The sequence below is a fragment of the Capricornis sumatraensis genome, chromosome 4, assembly GCF_032405125.1.
Source record: "Capricornis sumatraensis isolate serow.1 chromosome 4, serow.2, whole genome shotgun sequence".
Classification (NCBI taxonomy): Eukaryota; Metazoa; Chordata; class Mammalia; order Artiodactyla; family Bovidae; genus Capricornis; species Capricornis sumatraensis.
The window spans coordinates 155,189,527-155,207,112 of NC_091072.1; the positions used below are offsets into that span (position 1 = coordinate 155,189,527).

Here is a 17,586-nt window from a genome sequence, read left to right on the forward strand (position 1 = left end):
TGCATGATGAAAATCAGTTTTGATTTGGGACCAGCACCCAGAGCATTAGAATACTTTTTAAAATGTCTCATAATTCTTCAAAATTATCAGAGATTATTTTAGCCTTTGGTTAGTAATTGTTGAGACTGACCAGCGGGTAAATGGAGCCCTTTACATTGTTCTTTCAAATAAATATGAAACAAAACAAAAGCTGCTCTGGTGATTCCAATCTGCAGCAGGATTGAGAATCACTGGTCTGTAATCCCCAAACCAGATCATTTCCCCCATAAATAATTGAGACAGTTCTATTTACAAAGCTGTCTTAAAGAATTAAAACAGATACATAAAAGACTAAAAACACCAAATTTATTTTCCAAAGTACAAGAAAAAGGTACACATTTAAATTTACTTTGCATATTCCTTAACAACAACAGAAACAACAAAAGCCCACCTGTTTCATGCCCTACTTATCTCAACTCAACTCTCAACCAACTGTGGCATCCACAAGAAGGGAAAGATTTTTGGCCCTTTTTTGCAGAACCTGAAAGGTGACATGAAGAGATGTGAAACATATACCCCAGACTCAGTTCTCCTAAGACAAGGCAAAGGCTCGTTAACAATGAAGCTCCATACTGATGGAAAATGAGAGGCTTCCTACTGCCAATTTACCCAGGAACTCTGGAATAGTCATCTGCTGTCTGAAGTATTACCACAACTTTCACTACTGCTCCATGTTATTTAGAGGTAAAGTACAAAGCATGGAGGAATGAAATTCTCTTCAGTTTCAAATGAACTAATATTTAAACCTGAAAATATTATCAAAGGTGATTCTTTTTCTCTTTAAAAAATAAACCACCCAGATGAATTTATTGGTTTGATGCATACTTGTTTAATAAACCTGACAAAGAAAAATCAAACTATCACTCTATTTTTGCACAGTAATGAGAATCTATAAAATGTTTTGCGTTCTATCAACAAGAGCTACTGAGATCATTCGACTTGATCGGAGCCCGCCTCAGAACACTGGGGGAACTGCAGAGACCTGCTTACTTGGGGACTGGGCCCGCTCATGCTCACCAGACGGCTGCTGATGACGTTGAGCTCCCGTATCACCACGCTCAGGTCTTCGTGCAGTGTGACTATGGCAGTTTTCACCTCCCCTAGAAGAACGTTAGTGGAATTGTCTGCTTCAGGCTCCCTGGACAGGCCTTTGGTTGCCTGAGAACTAGAACAGGACACCGAGGTGAAATGGTCTACATTCTGAGTGGAAAACCCTACCCAGTCACTGCTAGAAATTGAACTCGTCTTCTCTTTGGCAGAACCAGAGTCGTCTGGAAGAATTTCCAGGAGGTTGAGGTGGTCATTTGCTTTTTCATCGGGGAACAATGGACTCCTAGGAGCAAAAGGGTGACGGATCCTGGCTGTCTTATCTGTATTTTTAACAGAGGCAGAAGAAGACTGTTGACGGGACAAAGTCCAAAAGGAAGGTCCGGCCCGAACTGCGGGTAAGGGATGAACAGACTTCTCTGGAGAGGCTGAATCAGGGGATGACACAGATAAAGTAGAAAAGGCGAATGTTCCCTCAGAGGCAGCTGAAACTAAAATGTATAAATGAAAGACAAAGATTAGGCAACATACACATAAGAGTAATAGCTTAAACAATTTTACAATGTCAAATTCTATCTGGTCTCAGCATAAACTACTTAGAATTTTATATGTTAAAGAGTCACAGTAGGCCCCAATAAAACCAAAGCAGGAAATAGAGAAAATCTAAAGATGTATGATACATCAATAATACCACAGAAAAGGAATTTAAATAGAAATATCAATATTCATCTTGACTCTCAAACTTTGCCTAATATATTTTTACACTACACTTACCAGAGAGCAGAAAAGTAGAATATTACACCCTCTTCTACTCACTGCCAGAATTTTAAGTTGACATTTAAAGCAGAAAGTCTAAGAAACCTGTAACTTAGATTCCTTCTCTTTTTTTAACAGAAAATATTATGGCAAAATGAACAACCAACTACAAGTACCTCAGAGTTACAAAACTAATCTTTTTCTCTCAATAGTCAAATATAGTCAAGGCTGAGTCCAACCCATCCAAGATCCAGGACACTTTAGCACTTGTGTATTTTTTTTTTCCACCAAGAAACTACAAATAAAATGGATTCTAAGTCTATTTTCCATAAAATTAAAGATTTGATAATGTTTTTAACTTCCCTTCTGGCAAAAATCATATTAAATCTCTTCTTTCACACTTTATTCTAAATCATTATTTCCCAGACCATTATGGAGAACACTGTGTCCCTTAAGATGTAAAAAGATGTTTTGTTGAGAACTGGGTTTCAAAGTCAAACAAGATTGGCCAATTGCACACTGTGCCTCCCATTAGGAGATTAACAATATCCATTAGCATATTCAAGGTTCTGAGAAATTGACAGTACAGTTGACCCTTGAACAACATGGGGGTTGGGGTGCTGGCCCGCCCCACATTCAAAGACCCCCACATAACTTTACAGTTGGCCCACCATATCTGCAGTTCCAAATCTGCAGACTCAATCAACTGCAGATTGTATAGTACTGTACTATGTATTTACTGGAAAAAAATCGTGTATAAGTGGACTCATGCAGTTTGAACCCATGTATTTAAGGGCCACCTGTAATTTATTCAAGTGTTTTCCAAACTTTATCAGACATAGATCATTTTCTTGTCTCCTTGGAATCTCTATTTTTATTCATTTATGCCTTAGGTGGGCTTCCCAGATGGCTCAGTGGTAATCTGCCTGCCAACGCAGGAGCCGTGGGTTCAATCCCTGGGTTGGGAAATAGGATACTCCAGTATTCTTGCCTGGAAAATTCCATGGACACAGTCTGGTGGCTACAGTCCATGGGGTTGCAGAGAGTCAGACACGACTGATGTGACTGAGCACGCATGCCTTAAAAGGTGATACAAGTTGTCAAATTCTAGTGCCAAAGTCTTTGAAATTAACTTTGAACTTACTACTCAAAAAAAATTTTTTTTAATTGGCAATTCCCTGGCAGTCCAGTGATTAAGACTCTGTGCTTCCAGTGCAAGCGGGCACGGGTTTGACCCCTGCTCTGGGAACTAAGATCCCACATGTCACGAGGCATGGCCAAAAACTAAAAGTAAATAAAATAACAGTGAGAATAATTTGAGAATAAAATAATTAAAAATACAAAACTTATTCACTATAAGTCATAGAAGAGGGAGATTAATGCTTACCACTTAGCACACAAGCCTTATCTTTCTTTCTTATTTATTTTACATATTCATGTCATTATAAACTAAATTGGACCTCTTGTCTAAAAATGTGGCCAGGGCAGACAGCTTCTATTTTTGGCTTCAAAGCCACCTGGTGCCTAGCTCCAGTTCTCAGGAAAGAATTCTAATCACAAAACTTTAAGGGGGCGAAATGAGTATCCTCAGCTGGTACAGCAGCAGGACACAGAAAGGAAAGGAGGAACTTCATTAACAAACGGTCAAGACAGGACGAGCACACTCAAGAATCCAGGCCAGGCTTACCCAGCACTCTATCCTTGGGTTAGAAAGAGGGTATGTGGCAACCGCCCTGCCAGTGACGGAAGCCTCTATATGCGCGTGTCCCGAGTCACTCCGCAACCCTCTGGGCCACACCCACAGCTGTCACTGGACACGTCTCTAGGCCACCCTCCTATTTTCCATCGATATATCCTGGATCCTTGTCTTTCTTGGTCTATTCTCAGGCTAGAGTAACACGTTCTCCAGTGGCTAGCATCTCACTTCAGAGACCCTCCATGTACTTCTCCAGAAAACACATCTCTAGACTTCTGCCAGAGGTTGTAAGAGTTGGTTGAATATTCAGGGCAACTGTTCATCTGTTTGACAAGGAGGAAAAGTCTAAGGATTTAAATTGCTTTTCAAATAGGTATTTTCAAATTCTATTTAGCACCACACGACAATAACAACCTGTGGAATAGGCTTCATAATCCCATTTAAAACATGAGGCAAAGGCATCTCAGAGAAGCAAAGAAACTTTCCCAAGATCACAAGGCTAAAAAGGGGTAGAGATGAGACTCAAATTCAAGTCTCTGATGAAGCATATAATCTAATCTAAACTCTACATCCACACCATTCTAGTATATTATAATTATTTTTACTCTATTAGATAATTATGTTAAACTCTAGATATAAAGTTGAGAAGGCAGGCAACCAAGATGGTGAGGGATGTAGAAGGGTTGATGGATATTCAAATCTTTACCCCAAAACAGATAGGAAGACAGAGGGTTGCTGTGGCTATATTTAGTTTTTCGAAAACAGTCATATGTTAGAGTACTAAGAAACTATTCTAGAAATAGTTCACTCTGGTCAGAAAGAATGATTTCATAAGAAAGATTTAAGAAGGCCAGGAGGAAAACAATATTTCAGTCAAATGTTAGTATAATGTTATCTTATATATTTAAAGATCTCTGGTTCCTCTGCCTGTTCTAAACCCTGCTTGTACATCTGGAAGTTCTCGATTCAAGTACTGCTGAAGCCTAGCTTGAAGGATTTTGAGCATAACCTTACTAGCATGGGAAGTGAGCACAAGAGTCTGGTAGTTTGAACATTCTTTAGCATTGCCCTTCTTCGGAATTGAGATGATAGAGATTTTCTTTTCTTGGGCTCCAAAATCACTGTGAATGGTGACTGCAGCCATGAAATTAGAAGACACTTCCTTTTTGGAAGGAAGGCTATGACAAACCTAGACAGAGTGTGAAAAAGCAGAGACATCACTTTGCCAACAAAGGTTCACATAGTCAAAGCTGTGGTCTCTCCAGTAGCCATGTATGGATGTGAGAGCTAGATCATAAAGAAGGCTGAATGCTAAAGCTTTTGAATTGTGATTTGGAGAAAACTCTTGAGAGTCCCTTGGGCAGCATGGAGATCAAACCAGTCAATCCTAAGGGTAATCAACCCTGAATACTCATCGGAAGGGCTGATGCTGAAGCTCCAATATTTTGGCCACCTGATGTGAAGAGCATCAGGAAAAGACCCTGATGCTGGGAAAGATTGAGGGCAGGAGGAGAAGAGGGCAGCAGAGGATGAGATGGTTGGATGGCATCACCGACGTGATGGACATGAACTTGGGTGAATTCTAGGAGACAGTGAGGGACAGGGAGGCCTGGCGTGCTGCAGTCCATGGGGTTGCAAAAAGTTGGACACGACTTAGCAACTGAACAACAACAAATATATTTAAAGATAACACAGTTATGGTAGGCACACACGTGTGACATGATGGAATACCTGGCTTCAGTTTTATGCTGAAACTGAAAGTTGCTCAGTCGCGTCTTACTCTTGAGACCCCATGAACAGTATATCCCATGTATACAATCCATGGAATTCTCCAGGCCACAATGCTGGAGTGGGTAGCCTTTCCCTTCTCCAGGGGATCTTCCCAACCCAGGGATCGAACCTAGGTCTCCCACACTGCTGCTGCTGCTAAGTCGCTTCAGTCGTGTCCGACTCTGTGCGACCCCATAGATGGCAGCCCAACAGGCTCCCCCATCCCTGGGATTCTCCAGGCAAGAACACTGGAGTGGGTTGCCATTTTCTTCTCCAATGCATGAAAGTGAAAAGTGAAAGTATAGGCACTCAGTCATGTCTGACTCTTAGCGACCCCATGGACTGCAGCCTACCAGGCTCCTCCGTCCATGGGATTTTCCAGGCAAGAGTACTGGAGTGGGGTGCCATTGCTTCCTACACTGCAGGCAGATTCTTTACCAGCTGAGCCACCAGGGAAGCCCACAGTTTAATGCCAGTGTTTCTTAAAGTGCAGTTCCTGAACCAGCAGCAGCATCACCTGGGAATTTGTTAAAATGAAGTTCTAGGGCCCCACCCCAGACCAGCTGAATCAGACACTGGGGGTTGGGGCTCAGAAAACTGGGTTTGAACAAACCTGCAGGTGTTTCTGCTATGTGCTCTGGTCAGAGAATCACTGCTTTTTGCTGTATGCCCACCTTTCTCCTGCTATGTAGCTACAACTGCTGAGTAAACAGCTTCTCACTGTTTATAGTTCTGCAGCTTTGATTCGTAGGCTGCTTGATGCTTTTGCTCATAAGAACCCACTTCATCTCTAATTGCTGCACGCCAATTTACTTTTGTTTCCAAACACACTGCAGCTGTACCAGCCACTGCACACTGCGCCTCAGGGCGCATCTCCCTCCCCGTTTAGTGACCCTTCTCTGGCTTACTGCGGTGGTTGTTAACAAGCATCCTCTTCATACAGTCGACCCCCCAGAGCTGAAATGCAGCAAGTATTGCAAATCAGCTGCAGCAAATAGCTGGATTTAAAAGTCTCATTGTGTGATACAGTCATGCTAATGACTGCCAGACTCGCTTGAAGATAGCACTGACAAGATTTTTCCAAATGCTAATGTGTTATCTCTAATTTTTTATACTCACAAATAATGCTGGATCTGTTAATTAGGGTCACAAAGAGTCAGACACAATTGAAGCGACTTAGCACGCACACACTGTTAATTATTATACTACAATTTTAAACTTAAAAAGCATTTGGAAGTACTGGATTGGAAAAAATAAGATAACAAATACACTTCTGGAAATATTTAAAATTATCTTTAGCAGTAAATGTAAATTTTTCTGCTAGCAGCTGGTCTTCGGTAAACAGCCCACTGTACAAGAGAGGGATTTTTTTCTTTTTCCCATTCTCCAATTCATCTCTTTCAGTTTTCCTCACTAATACAGAATGGCTGTCAAGTTACCTACACACAGGAATTATACTATCCTGATTTTGTTCTATGGCTAAAAAATGAAACATTTACAAAATTCTTTGTAATATAATTATTCATAACTGCCAAAAAGTGGAAACAATCCAAACGTCTGTGAACTGATTAGGATAAAAAAAATGTGTTTATCTATACATTGGAATATTATCCAGCCATAAAAGAGAATCACTTACTGATTTATGCTACATTGTGGATAAACCTTGAAAACATGATGCTCAGTGAAAGAAATAAATCACAAAAGGCCTCGTGTTGCATGACTCCATCCCATGAAATGTCCAGAAAAGGTAAATCCATAGAGACAGAAAGTAGACAGTGGCTACCAGGGCCTGGGATAAAGGGGGCAGAGAGTGGCTGCTTGTGTGTACAGGACTTTTGAGGGTAGTGGGAATGCTCTGGCATTAGTAGTGATGACTGTACAACTCTGAGAATACACTGAAAAACCACGACGCTGTCCGTTTTCAAAGGGTGCATTTTATGGTACAGGAATTAGATCTCAATTTTTAAAAGCTGCCATATTTGACAATTTATTTTTAGTATCATTATTATAAATAAGCTACATAAAAGAACCAGATTTAGGAGTAACACGGGCCTAGAGAGAAATGCTAGTAAGTCTGCCCCTTATTATAAGTAGTTATAAATCACTTATGCTGGGTTTTTATTGGGAAAATTGGATTATTGTATTAAAGATGAGTTTTCTCACTTGCTTACGAAGTATAAATCTGGTTCATTAAATTAAAAAAATCAAATTGGTGCATCTTTCTGTCTGCACAAGAGCAGGCAGGAGCTGCACAGCTGGAAGGGTTGTTGGGGCCCTGTCTAGGGGTCAGGGAGCACCCTGGCTGTGACTTCCCTAGAGGGTGAGAAGCCTCCCTCTCCCATCAACGCTCTACTCCACACGGTGCTTGTGGACCACCCTGACCACTAGCTCCACCAGAGTTAGCTGGGATGGTCTGTAGAACTGCTTTCTATCATTTCGCCCATTGCTTCAGGGACTCTGTTAATTGTTCTAACTCCAAAGGCTTTTATAGGCAAAAAGAAAAAGGCATTGTAAATGAGTCTTCAGTGTATGTGTCACTTTAGTTTCTTTTCCTAGCAAAGGTGAACTGAAAAATAGCTACAAAGAACAACTACTGCTGAAATCAGAGTAAAAAACAAAATGGAACCAAATGAGACAGAAAGGAGGAAGCCAGTGAGGATGGTCACCGCTATCTCAACAAGACAAAGTACAGATAATTTTTTCCTCCCCAAAATTAGAAAGTAAAATCCAGGGCATCTAACACCCTCACCCTGACTGTGGCTGATGAGACTATAAGGAAAGCTGCCTGCCACCAAATTGGCTTCTAAGTATGTGCTAGCTCCTTCTTCCTTTTTAGTGTGCGTGATAAACTAACGACCTAAAACAACAGTTTGAGCTTCAGACAAATAAGCAGAGGAGCAGAAGGAATGGGCTGTTCTCAGAACAGAGGTATTGAGCATCAAAATGTCAAAGGAGGTTGCTGCAGCAAATTCATTCCTCTCATTCAGTAAAGATATTAAAGTGTATTAGCTGGCTGCCTTAGACAGTCTCCCTGGTATTTGAGAACCGCTAAAATATGCAAGGATTTTTTAAATTTGTCCAGCTCATTATCTCCAAAGAGTTTTATGACAGTGGACCTGGACCCTTCCTATAAACAAACGCTTAAATGAAAACCAGAAAAAAAAAGGTACTCTCTTTGTTATCCTCCACCGCCCAGTATCCATGGAGACTAACATCCATTTAGTCTCATCATTTCTTGAATTCCTCAACCACAATGACCTTCAGCCATTCCTCTGAGTATTTCCTAGAATGCCATCACTCTCAACTGCCCTACTTTGAAATCTTGTTTTTCAAGATTACTTTTTCTTCTCAGTTACTTCCAGCTCTATAGATTCCTTTTACATTCCTTTTAATACATCTACACTTTGGCCTCATTGATGCAATGAGACCATAGATGCAATGATCTTTCTATTTTCTCTCTTTCTATCAGTGTCCTCTTGGTTCTGGCTCCTTTCCTAAACCAGTCTAGAATCCCAGGATCCATTACTTTAGCCACTTTCTGGCTACTCTCTTGCTGAATGTCTTTTGCCTTACTTGCTACTGATTTCTTTCTTTGGCCTCCCTGGGTGGCATGCAGGATCCTAGTTCCCCAACCAGGGAATCGAAACCGTGTCCCCCCGCAGTGAAGTCTTAAGCACTCGACCCTCAGAGAAGTCTCCCTGCCACTAATTCTTGATGCAGGAGTCAGCAAAACGTTGATAGAAATGACAGGATAGGAGATCTTTTAGGCTTTGTGGTTCATACGGTCTGACAGCTCTGCTGATGTGGCACAAAAGCAGCCAAAGACAATATGTGAGCCAAGCAGTATGGTTGTTTTCCAATAAAACTTTATTTACAAAAACAGGCAGTGGGCCAGATTTGGTCCAGGCTGAAAGTTGGTCAATCCCTGTCATAGGCCTATTCAATTTAAGTATCTGCCTTTTTCATTTCTATCCCCGGGATGCTCAGCATAGGAAAAAAAAAAAAATAAATAAATAAAGCCCAGACCTGAAAAACTGGACCACTACCAATTACTGTTCCTCCATCTTCTCAGAGTCTCAGCAGCTCCTTCTTCCATTCTCAGCAGTGGCTGTTCTAAATTTTTTCCAGTTTCTTCATGGAAAAAATGAAACCACTCCAAACCCTCAGGCTTGGCAGGTGACCCCAGACAGTAAGATACGGAGGCCATGACATACAGAGTGCAGCCCATGAATGTTCAGTACATTTAATTATTGAGAACAATAAGACCCTTCCCTCACACTGGTACACCCTTTTTCCTCCTTCCTTATGGGTTCTCAGCACGAGGTGACTCTCTTCCTGGTCTGGATTCTAGTCTGCCTTCCCCACATCCCCCTCCATCTCAGGATCCTTCCCCCGACCTTGCTCACCAGCTCCTGTCTCTGTCTCTCACCTCAAATCTTCTCCTTCAGCTGACTCACTGGAAAAGACTCTGACACTGGGAAAGGCTGAAGGCAAAAGGAAAAGAGGGGAGCAGAGGATGAGATGGTAAGACAGTATCACTGACTCAATGGATGTGAATCTGAGCAGATTCCAGGAGACAGTGAAAGACAGGGAAGCCTGGCACGCTGCAGTCCACAGTGACTCAGAGTCAGACACAACTCAGCAACTGAACAACAACGACACCTTTACCACTAGAATTTAAAATAAAATATATGGCATTTCCTATTTACCCACGTATTTATAATTCCTAGTGCTATCTTTTTCCCCCCACGATTCACTGGGGTCTTCCCCTAGACATATATTATGGCTTCAACCACTGTGGTGAGATCCACCGGGTCCCCATCCTGGGCGGCAAGTTCTCCGGACACCCTCAAGAGCTATGCCTACATAGCATTCGCCACTGAGAGCTCGGCCCAGGCCACCATGGAGCTGGACAAGAGCATCTTTCAAGGCTGGGTCATCAAGTGCTGCCCAAAAGGACCAATTTACCAGGCCTCGGCTCCACGGACCACAGGGGCCTTCAGGAACACCCAGGTGCCGGTGGGGAGCCTTCCCGGACAACAGCCTCCAGGGCAGGGCCCGTTTCAGACCGTGAGAATGGAACCGGGGGTGCAGAAGAGTCTCACCATGGTTTTTACTGTGCTGAAGCGAGGACTCGATTTTGAGAGCGGGGCTGTAGCGGGGTCAGGAGTTAACACAACTCTACTTGGGACCATTTACTCCACGCAGAATAACTTATCCACCCTCTTCATTCAGCGGGAGGACAGTCCAAACCCCACGCCAAAGCCATCAGGCACCCAGCAGGGCAGAGGGTGGGCCTGCCATGGGGGCCAGTCTTGACTGTGGAGGGCATGGGGCAAAGCTGCAGGTAGGTGAGGCCCAGGCAGCCGGCGTCGGCTCCAGTGATGCCTTTTATAGAAAAGTAGAAATGTGTGTCTTATCGGTCAAGAATTTGGGCAGAGTTTACAAATGGAATATGAGACTCCTTCTGAGTCTCCCTCCCTTTTAGGGTTTCCCTTGTAACTTTTCAACTTTGTTGCCAGTACTGAGCTCTTTCTTTTGACACCTCAACCTTTATGAACGGAATAGCACCCTTAAGGTCTTAATTTCAGCTAATTATTTTTCTGCTTTGGAATTCAGGAATTCACTTACTCCTTTTTAGAGATAGCAGTATTCTATTCCGATGAAATTCCCCCATCTTTTCTTCTGTGTTTTTTTTTTTTACATATATTAATCATAATTATTTTAAAGTATGTATAACTTCAGTATCTAGATTATTTATGAGTCTGTTTCTGTTGCTTATTTTATCCTGTATTTCTGGTCATTTGTTCATTTCCTGGTATGCCTGGTAATTTTTTGGTGAATGCCATACCTTATGCATGGAAAACTGTAGCACCACTCAAGAAAGGATTTTATTGTCTTCAGATACTTTGCTCTAGTTGAAGCTGGGTTTCAGCATTTGGGAGGGCTGTTCTATTTCCAGGCTGTCCTTGCTCCTAGAATGTACCTCTGATGCATAGGGTGTAGCCCTTTAGAGGGCCCAGCTGAAAGGATGGTGTATTTACCACAGCCCCTACAATTCTGCACATCCTAAACTCCAACCTCCATCTTCTTAGCACCACAAGACTATCAGAATCTCTGGTTAGCTTCTTGGCTTCTTTCCATTTAGTTTCTTGGCACCTTATCCAAAACCTGAGCAGTTTAGCAGCAGGCAAAAGTAACAGTAAGAAATTACACAAAGACTTGTGGACTTTTTCTCTGTGATTCCCTCCCCTCTGAAATATTGGCCCCTTAAGTCCCTGACACCTTGGAAACCCCAAACTCCAACCCTACCTCCCCAGCTCAGGGAGACAGCAGAAAGCCCAGGCCTCTCATGTTTCCTTGGCTTCTATCACCCTGCTCTGCTAACAGGCAGACAGGCAAGGGGGAGAAAACTGAGACGCTACTCAGATGCCAGCTGGGGGTCCAGGCCTCTTTTTCTGATGTGCTGGCTATAAATAGAAGAATCCCATGGTCCCCTCTTTGGGTTTGATAATTTGCTAGAATGGCTCACAAAACTCAGGACCTTGCTTTGCTTACTATGACTGGTTTATTATAAAGGAACAACCAAATGGAAGAAATGCACGGGGCAAGGTATGGGGAAGGGACACAGAGCTGCTGTGCCTTCTCTGGGCGATCGTCCTCCCAGAACGTTCACGTGCTCACCAACCTGGAAGCCCTCTCAACCTCATGGTCTAGGGTTTTTACAGAGGTCCCATTACATAGGCATGACTGATCAAATTATTGGCCCCTGAAATTTTTTTAGACTATCCATCACTGCCACCTGCTTCTTCTCTTCTGAAAAGCATCTATTATTTGTTTTGGCTGCACCGGGTCTTCGTTGGAGCATGTGGCCTTCTCTAACTGTGGTGTAGGCTTCTAGAGCATGTGGGTTCAGTAGCTGCACATGCGGGCTTAGCTGGGATATATGGGATCTTATTAATAGTTCCCCGAGCATGGAGTCTTATCCACTGGACCACCAGGGAAGTCCCCATTGGCTTTTGATTGATCAAATCATTGGCCATTCCTTCTCCTCTCCCCAGAGGTCGGGGATGGAGTTGAAACATAAACATATTCTGTTTATGATGAATAACAGAACATGCCTCTTTCTCTCCTATCACTCAGGAAAATGACAAGGGTTTCAGAAGCTCTGTGCTAGGAACCAGGGGTGAAGACCAGATATACATTACTTGTCGCCTCACAGCATCACAATCCTTTCCCCTAGGAGCCATCAGGTGTTTTCTACCTTGGTTGTTTTATAATGATTTCTAATAGTTTTCCAGCTTTAACCAATATTGTTGGTGGAGGATTAGACTAATGCTATCTACTTCATTGTAAGTAGGAGGAAAAGTCTTCCTTGCTAACTGGTTTTAGAGGAACTTCTTGTAATTTTTCATAATTAAATATACTTGATATTACAAGCTATGACCAAAAGTATTCTCAATTTTCTTTTTGTGGTATTTGTGGAAGAAATGAACCAAAGTAACAGCTTCCCAGGGGACATGAGCTAATCCTAACATGCACTGGCTATCATAACCAGTACTAACTGGTTTCTCCATCAGTAGTCTCAGCAGAAAAGTTAATTTTGTGACAAAACTAAGAATTAGTTTTATTTTTAGGTACTCAATTAAAAAAAAATTCTGGGAAGAGCAGTAAGAAGAATCTCTTACTAGTCACTGATCTTACTAGCATTAAGGTAAGTTTCTTTAACCTCAAACAATTTTGGCTTCCATTGTTTGTATTTATATTGTACTTCTGACCTGAATTTGAGGTAGTTTAAAGGATTTATATTTTAAAAGTTCATATTTAAAAATTATATTTATGAGTTAGTAAGCATTATTACACATGAGAATCAATAAACTACTTAGTCTTTGAAATGAAAAAAAAGTGAAAGTGTTCGTCGCTCAGTCATGTCCGACTCTTTGAGACCCTGGGGACTGTAGCTGGCCAGGGTCCTCTGTCCATGGAATTCTCCACATAAGAATACTGGATTGGGTAGCCATTCTGTTCTCCAGGGAATCTTCCCAACCCAGGGATTGAACCCAGGTCTCTTTCATTGCAGTAAGGTTCTTTACCATCTGAGCCACCACGGGTATGTACCAGCAAATGGGTTATTCTTTTACTAAATAACTCTACAGAAGAAAGTATAAATTATGAAATGTAGGATTTAACAACTGACAGCCAATGACCTGGGAACTGGCCTTATCCTTTATCTACCAGTCTAGACAATACTGTAACCCTCTCAATGTTTTGCAAGACAGAAGAGGGAGGCGATTCTCTACTCCCCCCGCCCCTTTTCTGTAATCAGTACACAGCTCTTTTAAAAAAGGGAAAACACACACACACCAATATACACACTAATCACTTTCTCTCATATAGTTTTTAAATAAGTAACCTAAATGTTTGACAGGAAGCTCTTATTTAATGCTAGTTCTTTCTAATTTGTTCTGTATCAAAATTGCTCAGAACATGGGCTTCACTCAAGCACATGTAACCGTGATGATGATCTGCTATTAGCCCTTTTTAAAAGGGGCACTTTCCCAACTCAGAGGTACCTCTCTTCATACCAGTGGGTGGAGAATAAGAGAGGGCAACAACCCAGGAGACAGAAAGCAGAGAAAAGTAAAAGAAGAGTACTTCAAAGGAGGGGTTTCTTGTAGACTCACCCCATGTGGCTAAGGTCTGGAGGTTTTCATCCTCCATCGGAACCAGGCCGGACCGTGTTGCTTCCTGATGACCCTTACTGATTACAGTCTCTTTCATTGGGCCAAATGTTGTGAAGGAGGGAGATACATACAGTGTCTCCACGGAGGCCTGGTTTCGGAAAGTAGAATCCGACTTTGATGTCCTTAAATGAGGGCCTGTGAACTCTTCTTGACTAGACGGCCAATGTGCTGGTAAAGTCGCCAATGTGTCACAGCTCTTTGCGGCTGGCTGCTGTTCTAAAGGCATTTGCAAAGGGCTTCCTGTGACGGTCTTTGTAATGGTACTGTCCACGTTCTTATCCAGATTCTCATTTGTCTGCAGAGTTGGGCTTTTTTCTGAGGGAACAGGCACAGCATCTGTAAAATAACAAATGAAAGAGCTATAAAAATAATAAAATGGAAAGTACTCTATGTCAGATTTATTGCATTTTTAATAGATGGATATTTTCATGCCGTAACAGAATTCTCTGCTGTTTAGTCGATTCTACTTTTTCACTGTTTCTATTCTGTCTATTTAAAGTATACCCAAGCATAAGTGATGACTAGTCATTCTGTGGCTGTCTTTCTCTCTCTCTCTCTCTCCTCACTGAAGCCAAGGCCAGGCAAGCTTCAAATAACTTGTCTTTAAATATTTCTCCCTTCACCCACTTATCCATCTCTGAAACCACTCTATTTTTAGTTCCTTCAAACTTTCATCTCTTACAAGATAAACTAGAGAAAACATGCCACCTCATACTGGTCTATCCTCACAGAACCCCCAGCTACAAAAAAGTCTTTTGCCCCAAAATAAAAAATGTCTTCTCGCCCCAGTGTCTATCCAGGGCCCATGAAAGAAAACCACTCTCTTAGATAGCAACCTAATTTTAATAATAACTCAGTGGGAGAAAAGAAGCAATTTTTCCAGAACCGTTGTGATGACTACTAAAATGGACGTTTCACTGGGTCAGGGATCTTTGTCCGTTTTATTCATTAATATCATCAAAGTACCTAGGATATAATGGGAAAAGCACCTGGAATATAACAGACAAGTAATACATACTACAAATCAAAGGGATTGAGAGAATGGAGAGGAATTGAAATTTATCTATTGAATATGAATTATGAGCCTGGTCCAAGTTTCTAGATGTAAATTGTTATCAACACTGCCAGTGCTAGGGACTTGCTCTCGAACAGTTTCATGTGAAATAGTATATGGAAAGAAAGAAAACTGAGAGGGCAAAAGGAAGACTGTCTCATTTGAACTCCTCCAAAGAAAGGAGGCGATGGGAACTGTGTGAGTTGCTGTGAAGTGTTTACACGTCACAGGGTACCTCACAGTGAGCAGTGAGATGCACGTCACTATCACTTTCAGGCTATGAGTTATTATACTGAAAAGCAAATCTTCTTTATCTCTAACCCTCTTTCCCATTTCATCCACAGTTGGAGGCTAACCTGGGCAAAAGTGCTGCTGGTTCACCACACAGAATCAGACAGTTCAAGAAACCTGAATCATTACCTCTACCAGGAACTCCGTTTCCCAACCCCCCTCCCAGTCCTCTCATCTCCGGACATTTTCATACTTAAAAACTCAGTTCAACTCTCACCTTCTCTACAAAGCTTGCCCCGATCCTGTCTTTCCTCGCTCTATCCTATTATTGTTTATCTTACGGTATCTTGTTAGGAGCCCTGTGAGCAGTTGTAACACATCATCTCGTTAACTATTAATGCAAGTCTGGCCACCTGCCTGAAAACAGGTTAGCTGAGGAGACCTTACTAGGAGTTTCCTTTGTACCCCAGCACCCAACAGTGCCATTCCCATCGGACGTGTTTGATAAAACGCTTGTTGAGTGGAAGGCCAAACTGAAGCACAAGGATAAAAATGGTAATGGCTTTGTTTTTTAAATTGAATATAGTTTAACTACTTAATAGTGATTAAGGGAAACAGAAGATTGGTATATAAAAGTAACATCTAAAATATTCCAGGTGTGCATATGATCACATTATATCTAGTGGATAAAGGTTCTGTTAAAAAGATTAATATATTCCTAGTAGACTATGAGATCAATGGGGTCCCACAGTGCATGTGTGCATCACCATATTTACATAAAACCATGGCTAACAAGTGAATTTCAGTCAAATATTTTTCCACTGACTTTCACTTTTCTTAGGAGAAAAGTCTTTCTATAAGTAAAGAAAATCATCTTGAAATTTAGCAACATGTAAACCAAGATAATTCAGAATGACAGTGACTTTTTGATGACAATATTCAAAATAATACTCCATCTAAATCTAAAGAAAGAAAGAAACTGAAATCTCAAGACACTCCTTCAAACTCATTCCTCTGTGGATGCTTCAAGTGAACTCTGCTGGCATCCCTTCATCTCACTAAGCAATCTTTGCAATATTCTTCCCTGGCTCTGTTTCCTCTAAAATGCAGACAGTTGATCCTTGGCCCCTTCCTCTTCGGCCTCTACCATATCCCAGGGTGATGTCACCTATCACTGCTCTTAAAGGAGGATGAGATCCATCACCTGTATGCAAGTAATTCACACATTTTAATTCTCAGCTCTGACTTCGGCTGAGTTCTAGCCCCCAGTACATACCCATCTCTCAGTACAGGGCAGTCTTACTACCCTCCAGCCTCCTCACCCTTGGGTGCTTGTTTTACCTCTATTAATATGACCATTAACTTCCCAGTCATGCAGGTTGGAACACAGTTGCTACTACCGCCTCTAAGATGTCTCCTTGCCCTTTATCTCAGTTCATTCTGCACGGTACAGCCAGGGTGGCCTTTCCAAACTGAAAACCTGCTCATGTCACTTCTTTCCAGTACGTCCTCAAACTACTTAACAGGGTTTACAAGGCTCTTTATCAGTCAGTCCCCATTCACCTCTCTTGTCTCATTTTGTACTGTTGTTGCTGTTCAGTTGCCAAGTCATGTCCAAGCCTTTGTGACTCCGTGAACTGCAGCGTACTCTCCCTAAGACTGTACGATTCTGCTTAACCTCTCCCAGTTCTTCACACTCACCAGGTTTCTTTCCGGTACCAAGTCTTTGCCCATGCTGCTCCTTCTGCCTGAAATGGTCCTCCCGCTTTACACCTGACCCCAGCTTCCAGGCTGACGGCCATCAGGTGGACACACGCTTTCACGTCTCTGGTTTCATGTCTCTCTGTGCTCTTCCTTCAGTCTAGAACATCCTCATCCTTACCCTTCTTCTCTATCAAAAACCTTTCCACTCTTCTAAACTCAATTCAAATACTGCCTCCTTGGTGAAATCCTTTATATATGCTCCACGTTAAAATGAATCCCTATGTTCTTTGTTCTGCATGATACAATGGGAATATTGTTTCCACTTATCATTTCAAATATTTACAGCCCATGGGGTTGTGAAGAGCTGGACACGACTAAGCATGCACACACATCATATTTCAAATATTATTCATTCATTTGACAAATATTTATTACGTATTAGTATGTGGCAGGCACTAAGCTCTGATGTCAGCAATGAACAAATCTTGTTGTTGACACCTCGTTAGAGCTTGTTGACAGCTCTGGCACCTAGAGTTTGCATACCC

The 17,586-nt window shown here is 41.9% G+C and overlaps 1 protein-coding gene across 1 annotated transcript in view; it reads right to left on the reverse strand.

Annotated features, from left to right (window-relative positions):
* Nucleotides 1–969: 969 nt before the first annotated feature.
* Nucleotides 970–17,586, reverse strand: part of ENTHD1 (ENTH domain containing 1) — an 82,026-nt gene continuing 65,409 nt past the window's right edge. Inside the window, exons 5-6 of the mRNA XM_068971546.1 lie at nucleotides 13,993–14,388; nucleotides 970–1,577 (exon numbers count right to left, since the gene is read on the reverse strand). Of these exons, the coding sequence (XP_068827647.1) occupies nucleotides 970–1,577; nucleotides 13,993–14,388 (1,004 nt within the window). The remainder of the gene's footprint in view (nucleotides 1,578–13,992; nucleotides 14,389–17,586) is intronic.